Here is an 18,111-nt window from a genome sequence, read left to right as displayed (position 1 = left end):
AATAACATCATCGGGCTGTGTCATCTAGGGCTGAATATTCCGATGTGTTGCGGCTCAGTATTATTACATAGCAGTTTTCGCAGGCACAACCACGATATATTCATGATCGAAAAATCATTTCCAAATATTTAAAAATCCTCAATCACGAGGTAAAGAAACACACCTTGAAAAGCGACATCGTTATGGTGTGTTTCAAACTTTCTAAACCCTCCACGTCGAAAGTAACGTCGGCATCAGAAACATTCTTAAGAAATCACTTCAACCTGTAAGCAGCATTTAATTTAAAAAATGTAATTCGCATGACCTAGAAAAAGGTCGGCCAATAATTTCCTTATTCCTCACCATGTTTTCCGAAGTAAAGTTGCTCTTTCTTCAGAGAGGAAGACATTAATTAGTGATACTGTGAAAGTTATTTATTATTTTTGACGTTGCGATGACTACATCTTGTTTTTCTTAGTAACGTATTCTTCATGGTGTATAATGTACGTGCGTATACACTGAGAGGCCAAAAGTCACGGGAAGAGGATGTTCCGTGTGTGACCCCTGAGCAGTCTGTCACAGACACCAGTGTCGTGAAGATGCCAACACGCCGCGATTTGACCGACATGGGTCATAGCATTGCGGACATTACACGCGAATTTGCCGAGGATGGATCTTCAATAGCGCAGAGAGAATGTTACCACCCGCGTAAACCGCCGCACGGGAAGACGACAGGTGATTAACGAACGGACAACACGTCGCTTCCGCAGAACCATACTGGGCGCTCGACGGGCTACTGTGTGTCAGATCACCGCCCAGTTGAATGTTGGAAGTCAGGAACCCATTTCTACCATGACTGTAAGGAGGCAACTGCACCGCATAGGCTTCACCAGCCGACGACCAACTCGTGTCCCTTTGCTGACACCTCAACAAGGTGCACGGGCCCGCGAACATCGACAATGGACCATGGAACAGTGGCGACGTGTGGTATGGTCCGATGAATCCTGGGTCCAGTTTTATCGAGCTGATGGGCGCGTGAGAGTGTGGCATATGCCCCCTGAAGCTATAGATCCCGCATGTCAACAAGGTTGTGTCCAGGCGGGAGGTGGCTCACTTCTGGTCTAAGTAGCGTCCTCATGGTCGATGTTAATCCCCATTGTCCGGCTGCAGGGAGCGCTGACTGGTGCATGTTATGTGAACATTATTTCAGACCATCTGCATCCCTTTATGGCCCTAGGGTACCCTAATAGAGATGCCATGTTTCAATGCGCCATGTCACCGCTCTGTGCTGGCACGCAGGTGGTTGGAGGAGCAGGCCAGTGAAGTGGCCCTCCAGATCCCCCGGTTTTAATCCAATCGATCATTTATGGGATGCTGTCGATGCTGGTGTACTACACAAGACCAACTGTGGGAAGCTGCGTGGGTCCAGAACGATTCCAACACCTTGTAGAGATGATGTCTCGCCGCATTAAGGGCTCGCGTAGGAGCAACTCGTTAGTGTCTTCCCATGACTTTTGGCCACTCAGTGTACCTAGCAAAATAAAAAGTGTAATACTGTAAACTGAGAAAAGAAATTGAATACTATGTGTAAATAGCAATGTTTGGTTCCTTTTACTTATACAGTACGTATTAATGTTGTAGCTTACTACAGTAGCTGGAACACACAAACTATAAATAATTCTGTGATGTTTTACCTGTTCAGCCACTGTGCAACGGATTATGTCGCAGTGTACCAGGGCTCAACACCGTCCAGTACCCTGCTGACCACACTCTGTTCTAACCGACGTACGAAGCTAACTTATTCAGGTCCCAAACTGCTTCTGGAATTCAGGTAACTCACTGCACCTTTCATTCCTATTAACATGCACTCTCAGAAACCATGGATCCACTCAAGGGATCTCTTGACTACACTTAACCTCTTCATATTCTGAGGTCCTTACTCTTCTAGCTTGATGAACATAGAATTTCTGTTTACTTCAACAAAGCTGATAATGTTTGAAATGTTCATCATTCCATAAAACCCTGAATACTAAAATGATCACCAGGCAACCCTATGAAGCATCGTTATTGCTGCTTGTGCGCGAAAACATTGGAACTTTAGGAATTGCTATATGCTGGACGGATTCTCGAAAAATCTTTTGTTCATAGGACTTTAATGAATTTTCATTAAAATAATGTCATAGTAACTTTCCATTTCTTGCTTGAAGTTCTCAATACTACCTGCTTTTCGCATAATCGAACGTTTACATAAGATAATTTAAGTACATTTCGCCTCATTAATTCCTATGTCTGTTGACGCGTGTAGTCATTTGGGCAGTTTGCTTACTGCTTCAACCGATTAGTTGACAAATAAGTCCTCCATCCTTGTCATATTTATTTTAATGTTCTAATTGCTTGTTTCATTGTGCGTCGTACTGTTCACGTCAATGGCAAGTACATTTGCGATTGGTACTGGATGACGTAATGTATCCTCCGCAGTTTTCTTTAAATTGGACTCCCTGTGAGTGGGGGACACACGTGTAGAGTACACCCGCGGTACACTCTACCTGTCGTAAGAGGCGACTTAAAGGGGGTACCTAGGCGCGCACATGGATTTCGGTTTGGTATCATGTGTTGGACCCGCTGTGGATGAGAGCGGCTGAATACATTCACGAGTAATCGCTGCCTGTCGTAGAAGTTGAATAAAAGGGTCATGTGGCCATGGCCCAGTTTTTTTTTTTTTTTTTTTTTTTTTAGGGTTCAAAATTCTTAATGTGCGTGCTGCTCGGAGATGGGTCTCTTGCGTGTGCCCGCGCAGTGACCACACAGCGATTGGCGGGTAGGAGCGTCATGTACGCTGGCAGTAGTATCCGCCTGACAACACAGGTCCCCGCGCAGCCGAACGCATGAAGGACAAAAAACCTGTGACAATAAAGTTCGGTGAATGAAGTCAGAGCGATCGATCCAGCAACACTGGCGACACGCAACGCTGCACCTGCGTAGCAGCACGTTTTGACCACCTGCTCCCAACGTTGTTCAATTAAGCATCGTGTGTGTGCCGTGCTAGACCTGTTTGACACAGTGCGTGTTTAGTGAGTTGGTTCTGAACTGCAAACAGGAACATTATTGACCAAAAGATCAATGTACAGGTTTGTGTTAAGCTTGGCAAGACACCGAAAGAAGTGCATGCGATACTGGTACGTGTTTATGAAGATCAATCACTGTCCTTGAAGTGTGTGTACGAGTGGTTCGTCCGTTTTCAAGGAGACCTGGAAAGTGTTTCTGACAACCGCGTAGCGGAAGACCTGCCACCGCCGTCAGTGACGAAAACATTGAGAAGGTGAGGACATTAATCACGAACGATCGGCAATTAACTGTGCGCATTTTAGCGGATGAACTGCAAATTAACCGTGAATCCGTGCGACAAATCGTTACCCATAAGATAGGGAAGAGGAAAACGTGTTCTCGTCTTGTGCCACATCACTTGACATATGATCAAAAGCAGGCACGTTTAGAGGCTTCACCGGATTTTGTTGAAACGGCGGATGCGACACCAAATTTCTTCCTATTCCCACGACGCAAACTCGCTTTGAAAGGAAAGAGATTTGACGATATTCCTCACATCCAACGAAACTTGACGAGGCTTTTGAACACCATCCCAAAGGAAGCCTCCTTGCAAAGTTTCCAGGACATGTATCGCCGATCTCAGCAGTGCTTGGTTATGGGAGGGGACTATTTCCAAGGACAGTAAGGTCACTGTCGTGCATTGTTCATCTATGTTGATAGTACAGGACTATTCACCGAACTTTATTGTCACAGGTTGTATTATTATTTTTTTTTTATTTCTCTCTATATAGTGTTCTGTACATGCTATGTGGTACGTGCTATTGGAGGCGATTGGAGGAAGGGAGTCCTAGTGCTCATTGCCTCAGTCATCCCGTATTTAGCATCGTCCGACATTGGACCCCGACCAGGTTGGTATTGCCTTGCCTGCCTGGTTCCGCTACAGAGACCCCTGATCGGAGTGGGTGGCATTCGGTGAGGATGATTTCGGGCATGGCTTTGCAACGTCTTCGACCTGCCCAAGGTGGTCCCCCTCCGAAGTCGTTAACTTGTGATTCCTTGAGGGTTTCAACCACTGGGAACAAGCGCAGCGTGAAGGAATGGGTTCCAGCTTCCCTAGGTTTTGGTTGCTACCAGAACTGATGGGAGTGACTTCAAGCTTGTAAAGTGTGTTTTTTTTAGCAGGCACATAGAAGGAATCTAGGGTGAACTGGAAGATCTGAAGAAAATGCGCAACGGTGGTTTGTTGATAAAGATGCGCACTGCCATGCAAGCTGATCTGTTGCTCAAGTGCGATATTCCGGTCAAAGTGGAAGAGCACAAGACCTTGAATCTGGTTGGTGGAGTTATCTTCCACAGTGATCACATCCTGAATACTGACGATGAGTCGATGGAAGACATGAAGCACCGTGGCGTGACACACATCCGGCGCAATACGCGCAAAGTCAACGTAGACGACGTTGCCACAGGTGCGTTCATTGTCTCCTTCTTATCAGATGAAGTCAAGGTAACAACCTATCGCTGCGATGTGAGGCCGTACATCCCGCCTCCCATGCGCTGCTATCAATGCCATGCGTTCAGGCACAGAAGTAACTCGTTACTCGAATCAGTTTCTGTGGAACATGTGGCGGAGGAACTACTACGCGGATGAGTGCTCAACTCCTTACAAGTGCACTAATTCACCCCGAGGTCGGAACAGTCCACTATATCTCGGTGAGAAGAAGATCTAGGAGATCAAGATCCTCGATGTTATTTCCTTCCGGGAAGCGCGCCGTAAGTCCAATGCCATGAATGCACCCGCCAAGACGTTAGACTACTCGAAGATAACACAGAGCCTTCGAGGTTCATCGTTTATATTGTCTAAACCTTTTGCGATCGTTGCGCCCAAGGCGTCTGTTGGTCCTGCGAGCAAAGCCCCATAGAGTAAAAGCTCGAAGGGGAGGACCACTCCACCTTCGACCACACAGAATTCTGTGCTGGGTGGGACTCCTAAGCCGGCGTAGCAGGGGGAAGGCCAAGTTTTCCCTAGTCAGAGGTCGGCAAAAGCCGTTACCAAGTTGCCGGAGGCGGCATCGTCGACCAAGGCTGGGAAATGATCTCCCGGCCCGTCTAAACCCGAAAAGAAGGCAGAGAATAGGAACACCCTTACGGGGCGCTCCCGCACTTATCCTGCGAAGGGGAAACCATGTCCTCCATCTGGAGGATATGAGACTGCGCCAGCAGGTACGCCTACTCCAGAACCTGCGTGCTCCCCTCGTAGAGCAACTTACCGCCCACGAAATCGTCGAAGTCCTGGGCGTCATTCCCGCCGTATGTCGATGACGGGATGGACATCGAGCTGTCATCTACATCTAGGGATGTAGATGTTGATATTTATAGTGTTTAGGTTTATGAGCATCTTGTCGCGCATAACCTAACATTCTCGCGTTTAGTCCACACTATGTCACTGTTACAGTGGAGTTGTAATATTTATGACAGGCATCTTGCTGAGCTGCGCCAGATAATTAGTGAATTCGCGGTGCGTATTCAGGAGGCAAACTTCAGGACTGATCATCAGACCGTCTTGAGAAATTTCAGACTATACTCGACAAAACGATATTAAGCTCACCGGACGTCCGGCGGCGTGGGGATTTTTGTTTGTTCTTATACCTATAGTGAAGAGGTTCCTATTAGAACCCACTAGAAGCAGTTGCGGTGCGGGTACCACTGCCTGTCCTAGCAACAGTGTGTAACGTTTATTTTCCATCAGGCCAGCTTCTCATCATAAATGATGTCACTGATTTTATAGACCAACTTGAACCTCCGTTCCTCTTACTGGAGGATTCTAACGCCCATCACTCGATATGGCTCTCTGAAACGCCTTGCCCCAGGGTAAGAGAGGTGGGAACATTAGTAACAGAGCTGGATTTATGTGTTTTGAACACAGGGGAACCAACTCATTTCAGTGTACGTTACGGCACATATTCTCCCATAGACGTTAGTCTATGCAGCCGAACGTTGGTTCCGCTGTTTGGTGGAATACACACGATGATCTCTGTGACAGTGACCATTTTCCCATCATCCTTACTTTGTTGAAACATAAATCCGTCGAGGCTCCCCCACGATGGAGTCTTAAACATGCGGATTGTCCAAAGTACACATCACTAGCTGTCTTTAACGATGATATCATTCGGACCGTCGGCGAGGAAATAACTTACATCACCCAAGTTATTCTTGCTGCTGCTGAGGAGTCCATTCCATCCTTCTCGGGTCCTCCTCGTCGAAAACTCGTTCCTTGGTGAAACGAAGCTATAGCAGCAGCTATCAAAGAACGCCATCGCGCTCACAAACTCTATCGTAGGCAGCTTACTGTGGCCAACTTGGTAACATTTAAAAAACTCCGCGCTAAGGCGCGAGTTCTTATTCGCCAAAGTAAGAAAGCTTCGTGGGAGAGATTTGTATCGTCTATAACGTCACTTACTCCCGTCATCTCAAGCGTGGACTAAACTTCGACGTATTTCGTGTATACAAGGATCATCTTCTGCGCCAGGAATTTCCATTGCAGGCAGTATCGTCACTGAACCACTCTCGATTGATAACCATCTAGCTAGTCATTTCGAGGATGTGTCTGGCTCCGGAATTTCCATCGTGATTTCCTCGCTCTGACGCGGGAGGCAGAACGTCATCACCTTAGTTTTCCCACTCAAGCTTCAGAGGACTACAACGTGCCCTTTTTGGAGTGGGAACTCGCAGCGCATTGGCGATTTGCAAGGACACGTCTCCTGGACCGGACAACATCCATAACCAGATGTTGAAACACCTTAGTGAGGATAGTCTATTATATATCCTTCGTGTGTTCAACCGAATCTGGAGAGAGGGTGAGTTTCCGTCTCAGTGGCGAAAGGGCATAGTCATTCCCGTCCTTAAGACTGACAAGAATCCTAAGTATGCAGGAAGTTACAGACCTATTTGTCTTACTAACTGCCTGTGTAATCTATTTGATAGGATTGTAAATCGCCGACTTGTGTCTGGAGAAACAAGGACTTTTGTCCGAGTACCAATGTGGTTTTCGAGCCACTCGCTCGACCACTGACCACCTCTTATGCCTGGAGAGTTCTATCCAGGATGCATTTCTCCGCAAACAGAATTTGGTGGCTGTTTTCTTTGACTTATAAAGGGCCTATGACAACACATGGCGATATGGTATCCTTTCAGTTCTGCATCAATGGAGATTCCGAGGTGACTTGCCGATATTCATAGCAAATTTTTTGACCATCCATCTATTCCGTGTCCGAGTTTGGAGGGCATATTCTCAATACCACGTTCAAGAAAATGGAGTCCCACAGGGATCGGTTCTCAGTGTCACTCTGTTCGCGATTGCCTTAAACGGTATTGTCGCTGCTGCTGATCCTGATAAGATGGCGGCGTGCATGCCGATGGTTACAAGTGTTCTCCGTGCATATTGTAGCTTTGTTGGTAAAACGTGCGGTGACCTACGCGAAAAGTGTAACAGTGCATTCGGATAAGTCTTGCGATGATTTGAAGAATATTCGTCTACTGGAAAAACTGTTGGTAAGTGAGAAATGTTCTATTAAGTGTCTCACTTGGTGTGGTAGTGAAAGTCTCGGGCTGCTGGCAGTAGGGCGACCGCGTCGTGATGGAGACATTGAATTGAACCCCGGACCTCAGAATTGTACAGTATGTGAAAGCAGTGGGCGTCGTAACCAATTATTTGTGAACTGTAACAGTTTTTCGTCAAGAAGTCACAGACATGTGCACAAATTTCTACTACGAGTCTCTATATTTCCGCTCATATCACTACCAACAAAAGAAACACGCTATAAAGATCGGTAGTACAATACAAAAATCCACATTTCGTTAGTTACTAGCAAATGACTTTTTACTAGTTACTAGTAGTACCACAGTACAAAACATTTATTACTACTTTACAACCGATTTTTAACCGAATGAAAACTATCGAATGTTTTCATTCTATAGTCAGGCTTTACAATCGGTAGGCTAACGATAGTTTAAAACATTCGATATTCCCATCACTATACTAGAGTGTGTGTCAGTGAAGCATGGCTTTCAGACACAATTAATGACTCAGAAGTGCTACCAGATTCTTTTGTCCTGTTCCGTAAGGACAGGACCCTAACCACAGGAGACGGAGTTCTTATTGCTGCAGAACCAGAGTGTATTCCAACTAGACGTCCCGAGTTGGAGACAACAGCTGAAGCCGTGTAGGTGGAAATTACGTGCGGTAATAATAAATTCCTCATCGGATCAGTGTATCGTACACCGAAGTCCTCGCAAACAATGAACGATGCATTGCTCTCCTCTCTGGAGCGTGTGCAACAAGTGCAGAATAATTACGACGCAATTTATATTGCCGGTGACTTCAATCTGGAAATTACTTGGTCTAGAAACGCCGCCCCAGTACCAAACAATCCTCTTGCTTCTGCACCTTCTACGACATTTTCCTGCATCAGTTAGTGTTCGAAGTGACTCGTATTACTCAAAATTCCCGTTCCACACTAGACCTGTTCCTTACTAACTCTCCATCATCCGTCCAGTCCCTGGATGTAATACCTGGATTTGGTGATCACCAAGCTATAATTACAACTTTGACCTACAGAACCCCCCCCCCTCCAAAACTCCACTTCAAAACAATATGTAATTTTTCCCGCACGAACTGGAACGATCTTTCCTCTCTTCTATCAAAAAAATCTTCCTATTCCCCCCGCGTCCTTCACCGGCGATATAAATATCAACGAGATCTGGGAAAACTGGAAAAAAAGTTTCTTGAATGTGTCGATCAAGTTGTGTCGAAATTTCCTACCTCTAATAACAGACTGGCTAGGAACAAACTCAAATCATTAATCCATGACGCCTACAGTTCATATATCCACAGCCTTAGTTCCAATAGTAAAGAGCTATGGGCTTTCATCAGAAACAAAAGCGGCAACAGTGCTCCATCCGTCTTCAAGTACAACGGACTATCAGTTTCCTCACCCCAAGAAATACAGACACATTTAATAGTAAATTTAAAAATAAACTTCACCACTGCTGACAAGGATGAAGACATGTTCACCACAAGGACAACCCCTCCCTTTCCGCCCCTAACTAGCTTGTACTTCACTGCTAACGAGTTCGGAGAACTGGACCTCATGCTGCGAACGTGCCGGCCAGAATTCTCCGTCGCTGTGCAGAAGCATTAGCACCTTCTCTTTGTGCAATATTTAACATTTCAGTGAATAGTGGGACTGTGCCAGAAGAATGGAAGAAAGCAAATGTCGTTTCAGTATTCAAAGATGGTGACAGGGAAAATGTAGACAACTATCGCCCAGTCTCTATTACATCTGATTTATGTAAATGCATGGAACGCCTAATTGTTAAACATGTGCTGGATTTTCTGAACGAGAGAAACCTGCTGCATAACAACCAACTTGGATTCCTCCCTGGGAAATTCTGTACTACACTTTATCAACAGTAATTGATGAGTGGCAACATTCCCTGGACCAGTCTAATATATCCCAAGTGGACTGCGTAACTCTCGACTGGAGTAAGGCTTTGATCAGGTACCTCATCAACGACTGTTGTTAAAACTTAACAAGTATGGCATTCAAGGCAAACTGCTGGCATGGTTTCGATCATTCCTGGTAGGTCGGACGCAGTGGGGCCAGGTCAGAACAAACCTTAGTCACCTCGGGCGTGATTCAAGGTTGTGTGATAGGGCCGCTTCTGTACACGATCTGTGAGGTTGTGTATCGTCTTCTGTGGCACAGTTCGCTGATGTCACCATCATTTACAGAGCCATACGCAATGAGGACGACGTAAATAAGCTACAGTCAGATCTGGATAATGTGGTTCTGTGGTGCAAAATAAATAGAATGTCTATAAATGTACAGAAATGTAAATATGTACGCTTAACTCGAGCAAGATTACAGTTACAACACCAAATTTCACTGTGTGGTAAAAACCTCAATAAAATTGCTTGCCATTCACATTTGCAGCAATTTAAAATGGAACAAGCATGTTGAGGAAATAAGGTGCAAAGCATACAGAGTCCTGGGATTCATCCGCAGATCTCTACTGGGAGCCAGGAAGAAAGCTATTCATACAGCCTATTTGTCATTAGTGCAGCCAATACTGTTGAACGGGCTTCCTTTCTGGCACCCTACTACAGTGGAGAACATGATGAAACTAGAGGGAGTTCAACGCTGAACAGAACGACTAATTACTCAATATGGTCATTTAAATACAGCCAAGTGACTGCCCTCCATAACAACCCTCTGTAAACAAATAGATATTGCTTTCCTGAGGTAAAAAGGATGTATATATAATGAAACCTTCTCTACATTCAGGTAACATTCATATAAACCCTTTCAACCGCTTACAGCTGAACAATCGTTCCGCTCAAAGAGGTGTGTCCCTTTTCCTTCCATTTGCAAGAACAGTGGCTTCTTTAATCGTTCTGCTTGGCTGTGGAATGAACTCCCACCACAGATAAAGGAACTACCTCCGGGGAAATTTTGTAAAGAGGTAAAAGGGATGTATATATAATGATACCTTATGTACATAACATAATTCTTCTACTGTGAGAATGTTCACTATGAGTGGGAGGACGGATGAAAGTTCATGGGATCCCGAGTGAGTATGAGTGAGTCGGCCTAGGTAAAAGTATATATGGGGATTCTAGAGAGACAGAGATAGATAGAGAGAAAGAGACTGTGTGTGTGTGTGTGTGTGTGTGTGTGTGTGTGTGTGTGTGTGTGTGTGTGTGTGTGTGTCGAATTACTTGAATGTTCAACAGGTCTTGTGACTATTATGTAAATATGTCTATGTAAATACGGTAACTGTATATAAGCACACTATGTAAAATGTAATTTTATATCTGAAAACTGTAATTTTAAGTGGTGATGGAGGCACTTTCGTGTATGTGGGACTATGCCCTTTCTCTATTCAAAAATTAGTGGAAAATAAATAAATGAGAAGAAGAAGAACAACAAAAATACCGTCGCTATATGTGGACGATTTTGCTCTGCATTATTGCTCGCATAATATGGCAGTCGCACGGCGACAGTTACAGCAAGCTATTAGGAGAGTGGAACAGTGATTTTAGAATATGGCTTTCGGTTTTCCAGCGCAAAGATCTCTGTTATGCACTTTGCCGAACGCGCATCCTGAGCTTTATTTAGGAAATGTCGCTCTTCCCGTGGTTGACACTTACCTATTCCTTGCGCTCCTTTTCGATTGCAAATTCTCGTGGGAGCCGCATGTGCGACAGTTAGAAGTGCAATGCACTACGAAGTTGAATATTTTGAAGTTCCTTACCAGTACTATTTGGGGGGCTGACCGCAGGGTGCTCCTACGTTTTTACAGGGCACATATTTTATCCAGGTTAGACTACGGCAGCACGGTATATGGATCAGCAGGGCAAAGCTTCCTTGCGAAACTGAACAGTATCCACCACAGCGGGGTTAGTTTGGCAACAGGAGCTCTTCGTACAAGCCCCATTGCTAGCCTGCTCGCTGAATCTGGTGTGTCGCCTTTACACCTGAGGCACCAGTAAATAATTCTGACGTATGCCCAAGTGTGCCATTTCACTGTCCTGGAGTTAAGATGGTCGCAATTGCCGATAAGAAATTTAAATAAAACGCATAAACTCGATAATACAGGTCAAGGAGATTGATATAGCGCGATGTTGGAATAGTAAAGATCAACACGGCAGTGGCTGAGACAAAAACAAGTCTCAGAATTGTTAAACACAGTACTATTGCAAAATTATAAATGAACTAACCATCTTTGAGAGCGGACGTAGGCCTATTGATTTGAGGAAGCAAGACACGCAATTATAAATTCAAAATTTTGAAGAAAATCATCAGAGAAAAAGAGATTATAACGCTAAAACTAACTGAAAAGCATGCAGATATAATAGCAGTAATATAATCTACGAAGTAAGAAGAGTATTGTAAAGGCAATACGTATTGGAGTTCATCACGGCAAAGACTAGGCCTTGATTCAATAAGAAGAAAAGGAATTCTTTATAAAGCTGCAATATCTAATTGATCCTTAAAAACAGTAATATACGATCCATATAAGGCTGAAACAACGGTAGACATATTGGAGATCTGCAACGTTATTATTATAAAATTCGAGCTAAAGAAGTTATCAATGAAATTGTTATGTTAGAAGGCTTTGAATTCAACGTGATGTCACAACTAACTTCATATCCCTATTGCGCAAGACCTGGCCGCCATGCAGTTTTAAGGAGATTGTCTGGATGAGGCCAAGCTGAGATGACGGCGACGAAGGACCACATCGCTGAGAGCATCTCGATGACCACCGACAGAACGCGCAGATCACGATGCAGACGTAATCCAATCCCGGAGCCGAAAGAAAAAGATTTCTCATTAAAGTAAGGTAAATGAGTGTGTTATAAATTCCAAAGTAGTCATCTTAATTGATTGTGAGTACATGTTAGATCGTTAATATCCTCGAAATGATTCAATTATGTTAGATTCTCGCGAAATAATTTTACATTTGTGTCGAATTACATGGAGATAGGTAGTCGTCCTAAAGTTAAAACCAATCCTAGTTAGGGAGTGTGAACTGAATAATATATTAATGCCATTGCAATGATACCAAAGAATATTGGAAGGTTATACGTGCTAAAGTGGTAGAATGTGAAGTGTTGATTGATATTTTGGATTATGAAGGCTAGTTATTGTCGTAGGAAGTCAGGGTAGGATTATATATGTGGATATGAGAATAAACCGAAGACATGTTGAGAATAGATACGAAGATATTGAATCAATGAAGTGAATTATTGGAAAGAAATGGAAGAGATATGATATGATATGATATGATATGATATGATATGATATGATATGATATGATATGATATGATATGATATGATATGATATGATATGATATGATATGATATGATATGATATGATATGATATGATATGATATGATATGATATGATATGATATGATATGATATGATATGATATGATATGATGTGATATGATATGATGTGATATGATATGATGTGATATGATATGATATGATATGATATGATATGATATGATATGATATGATATGATATGATATGATATGATATGATATGATATGATATGATATGATATGATATGATATGATATGATATGATATGATATGATATGATATGATATGATATGATATGATATGATATGATATGATATGATATGATATGATATGATATGATATGATATGATATGATATGATATGATATGATATGATATGATATGTGAGATGAAAGTGATGTTGTAATGTTATACGAGTATAATGAGGGATAGAATACATGATACTACGTTGATAAAAGAAGAAAATGATTGTTTTTAAGAGAAAGGTGATGATAGTTGACGCAATCCTGGATCATTTATGTTCGCGGTACCATGATGATATTTCATTGCCAGAAAATCCATATCCTACGATTGAAACGATGTGTTATGATAGTTATAATGTGTTATGGCATAATTAGATCATCATGATGAAGCATGTTTAGGAAGTGTTGATTAGTAATTTGACCATTTTAACCTAGTATCTCTACCATAAGGTTATGTTCCTGAATGATAAGCATGGCATATATCAAGCCACATGGACAGGCATGATGATTTTCTTCTAAATAATTCCAGGAGGACAGTTAATTTCTAGGATCTCCATGAAAAGTATCCCTTGCATATTTAAATAAATGCCATAAGGTAATATGTTAAAATTCAGACACTCATGCGAGAATGTATTTAATTAGTTATTTTTTAATGGTTAATGTACCGGCTGGTACACCTCTACGCCGCACATTTGAATTTTCCGCCGTAAAGTACTCCTCTACAGGAGAAACTCTGAACTTTAACAACTGTATCAACTTATAAGTTTTCTCAGAAGATGTCACTACCGGAAATTTTGTGATTACGAAGTTGTCAGTACTGTGTGGATTTCAACGTATTTTGTTTTCTATTGACCAAGAAGTGTGGACATTCTCTCATAGATGTCTCTACTGTAAAACTGAGATCATGCACCCTGGTGCGAAGTGAATGAACTTTCTTGAAGAAATTTTGTATTCAGAAGTTTTTGTCTTTACTAAATTTTGTTCTTTCATTTGTAGGTTGGCAATATTAATCTTTCTTTCCGCCAGTTTTGAACTTAGCCAATCCCGAATTTCTTTAATTAAATTTTGACCAATCATGTCTTTCTTCTTCGATTTTGATGTGTAACTCTAAGCTACCCAATAAAGTTGACTGGGTGTGTCTTAATTATTCATGAAAGGTCTTGAATCTTCCCTGAGTGTATAAAAATTGTTGATTTTCACGGCTCCTCGCCACTTCAACCACCTCTAGCTTAGTGTATGGACGTGTAGCAGGGGGCGGGTAGCACCTCTTCCTTCGGGCAGACGCTCTTCAACAAGGTAATGGCCGTTTAACATCTTTATTTTCTTTCTAGCTCAGCAGTTTAATCCTCGGGGAAGGTCCGAAACCTTTAATATATAACCTATCTCTTGAAACATGTAAATTCTTTCAGTCTTTGTAAAACTTCATATAGCTTTAACTGTGATTCGGGGACAGAGAGTGCTTTTACCTCTCGAGCTCCCCTTCATTTTGATTTGAGGTGACTACATTTTCGTAACCAATTTTCCACTCTTCCTCAATGTGTAAAAATGTTCTTATACGAGTCACCTCCCTAGTTTTGGAATAGCCCCTGTGTCATCGGCCTAGTGCCTCTCAGGTTTTAAAATGTGTATTGGGGAGTGCCAATTCACGCCTCCATTCCTTTTTGCATTTAGGGCCATTTAAATTAAATTATTTTTCTATGAAGGCCCTGTAGGCTGGGTACGAGATACCCCTTGAAACGCCCTCAAACAATACAAGAAAATGACAAGCGTCATAGGGAAGTGCGCATACAAGATAAACAGAAAAAAAGGGAATGAAGCAAAACAGTAAACAACATCATCAAAGGAAAAATGGAAGAGTGCAGGGCCTAACCCAAAAGAAATAAGATTAGAGGATGGGATCATTAGGAATTGCAACAGACATCGCCCAAATAACACTAACATAAAATTTTAGATTAAATTTATACTTAAAAGAAAATTCATTTTTACATATTATTTAAAATAAAAAATCATTAGACCCCAATTAACATAATGAACTTGAGAAAATAAAATTATTTTTTTGGCATCCCTGAAAATAAGTCAGATAAATAATCTAGATATAAATAAAATTAATATTATTTAAAATAAGTTTCTTCTTTTGTAAAATAAAATTCTGGTGCACCAGACAGCTAAACTAAATAAATTACTATTAAGTGTTCGTGAACAAACATAAAATTTTAATAAAATGTATAACAAATTATTTAATAGAGGGCTTCCGACACATCCTAGTGGAAGGATCATTCCCCACAAAACTCACAAAACGTAAACCAAACAATGCATGAAAATAAAGGGACTTTACACTACAACCGACCAATATGAAAACACATATCGTACAGTAGTTAAAATAAAATCAACACTAATAAATTATAAATAAAATCACTCCCCATAGTAGATGTGGTAATTAGCAACAACACGACCTGAAATGCACAATTAAATGAGGCGGAACCCACATTACAAGATATAAAAACACACAATCTCGCCTCAATACCGCAAAACAAAACATCCTAATAATTACAGCGGCACACAACAGCGGATGCGAATGCCCACAAGACAATAATGCCCAATTAATTGCCACACGGCGTTAAGATAAGATAAGCCACAATAATGAGAAGAGTAGATAAGCCCCAAGCAACAACCACTCCATACTAGGGGTGCCCAAAACCCTCAATTAAATCTTCAAACTTTTACATTGTTAATGAATTTCATCGTTGTAATAAATGTAGGTATCCTCATATCATTAGGCAATAATAAAACAAAACCACCCGCAGAAATGCAAGAAATATACAATCCTATTCCCTAGTCATACGTATGAATCAAATAAGAATCTATGAAAAATGCAACTAATAATAATAATAATAATAATGATAATAATAATAATAATAATGCCCTTTAAAAGAAATGGGTGGTGTTCAGTGCAATCGCAGTAATTAGGTCGTAACACGAGTAACAGGAGGCCGAAACACGCGAACCGAATCACCAAACAATAATATGGGAACTAAAATATCAGAGAGAACAGACGATAGTGTGCACCACAATAAACACGGCAATATGAAGATGCAATTTATCAAAAGAAACAGCACACGAATCAAATAATTCACGAAAACACACGTAGATACACCAGAAACAAGAATTAACAAAGGGGATCACAAAATTTAGAAAAGGCAGGAACGAATTTTGACTGTTACCTAGAGCAAACACTGCACTTCGCCGTTACGCAGCACACACTTCAAATATAAACACCATCATCAAGCACTTACAATAAATACACACATAGAATACAGAAATCTACACCAAAAAAGATATATACACAGTAAAAAGACCTAAAGGAGAACTTTTCTGGTGATCAGTAATGCCCAGGTAACATCCTCGTGCTATAACCAACTACTACGGCACTTCACAAATAAGAATTTTATAAGAATGACTTACATACTAAACACAAATATACTTAAATACTGTACAACACAATTTATTCTTCTTCGCTAGGCGAGGTATACTCTCCTTTATCACCCAATTCCCACAGCTTCCATAATCATAATTATTTGAGTAACAGCGTAGCCGTTAGACATGGCTTAGCTTCCAGTCACGAGCGCGTCCAACAGCTAAAAAGCGCCTTTCACACATTGTCACTAGGCGCGACACAGTCTCAACCCCGCTACACGCTCTGGCGGAGACCGCCGGACCACCTTGATAAGTTGCTAGCCACTCTCACAGATGGCGTAGGAGTCCATGTATCGTTCCACTATGTGATAATATCTCGTAGAAGTATTACCAAGCAATAAACAATGTTCCGAAAAGTCACAATTGCCACGTTTAGACAGGAAATATGACCAATATTCCAACAGTTCATAGCGCTCATGCATTAAAATAACCAAGTCTACCAGACTCAAGGTTTTAGTCTTTCCATAGAGTTGAATAACAGTTCCAGATGAACGGGAAAATCACGGCTCAGTACAGTACTTAGCCCGCGAACTTAATGTCCGTAGAGGAATTAGTTAATTTACCAAAATACCAGTTCCGATGAGAGACACCATATAAATATATGTCGCGTAGACAGTAGATAGTTCACACATATATACTGTATATATATATATATATCACAAGTAGCGTATTTGTTAATAACGCTACACCCTGAGTTATTCTTGTATGTTGTGCCTTGATGGCAATTTATTGTAAGGTATGGTATTGCCTTCAATAGGCTTGATAAAATTGAGAGCGGATCGGCTCTTTCTGACTTGGTAAAAGTGCCTCTAGGAGGCCTGATATGTTTTTTTTCTTTTTGGAGCAAATGCTCCTTGTATGAAGGGGTTTTCCTGCCCTTTGAAAAAAGTGTGCCTTGGTAAAGTTGGGCTAGTAGTTCAAGGATTGTAAAATGTAAGGATCCCAAAAACTGTGCTCTCATGCTCTTATTTGTAAAATTATACCTTGTACCTGATTAGTGGATAGTTGTTGAGTTGTTGTTATTTGTTGAAATTCTATGCGAAATTTGTTTTCTATTTTTGAAAATATAATCTTTATTGAAATTTTAATTCATCTTTCGGCCTGGTAGTTAGACCCATTCCAGCCTTCACCTTCTTTCACTTCTGCAGTCCACGGGTAACCCCGTAACAGTTAATTTGAATCGAAGATTAATTTGGTAAATGATGTATGATGCTAGAAGTTAAGGTGAACATTAGTACATTTCAAACCTTAGTAATTTTTAGTATGCATAATTAACATTTTAATGATCAACATTCATATTTACCTTATCGAAGCAGACTCAATGAGTTTAATATGAGATAATAATTTTTCTTGATTTCGTTCTCTTTTCTCAACTTTATAATTTGTATAAATGATTCTGTTTAAGTACTATTTATCAACTTGGTTAAGCATTCTAGATAGATTTGGAGTTAAAGCGTAATATAAATCATATTCTGCGATAACC

At 41.4% G+C, this 18,111-nt stretch overlaps 1 protein-coding gene across 1 annotated transcript in view; it reads left to right on the top strand.

Annotated features, from left to right (window-relative positions):
- Nucleotides 1-18,111, top strand: part of LOC136872117 (uncharacterized) — a 740,234-nt gene that overhangs the window by 447,157 nt on the left and 274,966 nt on the right. The window contains exon 7 of the mRNA XM_067145963.2: nucleotides 1,682-1,810. Within this exon, the coding sequence (XP_067002064.2) occupies nucleotides 1,682-1,810 (129 nt within the window). The remainder of the gene's footprint in view (nucleotides 1-1,681; nucleotides 1,811-18,111) is intronic.

Source organism: Anabrus simplex, chromosome 4 (genome assembly GCF_040414725.1).
Source record: "Anabrus simplex isolate iqAnaSimp1 chromosome 4, ASM4041472v1, whole genome shotgun sequence".
Classification (NCBI taxonomy): Eukaryota; Metazoa; Arthropoda; class Insecta; order Orthoptera; family Tettigoniidae; genus Anabrus; species Anabrus simplex.
Note: the sequence above shows the minus strand (reverse complement) of the source record. Positions and strands in the feature narration are given on the sequence as shown.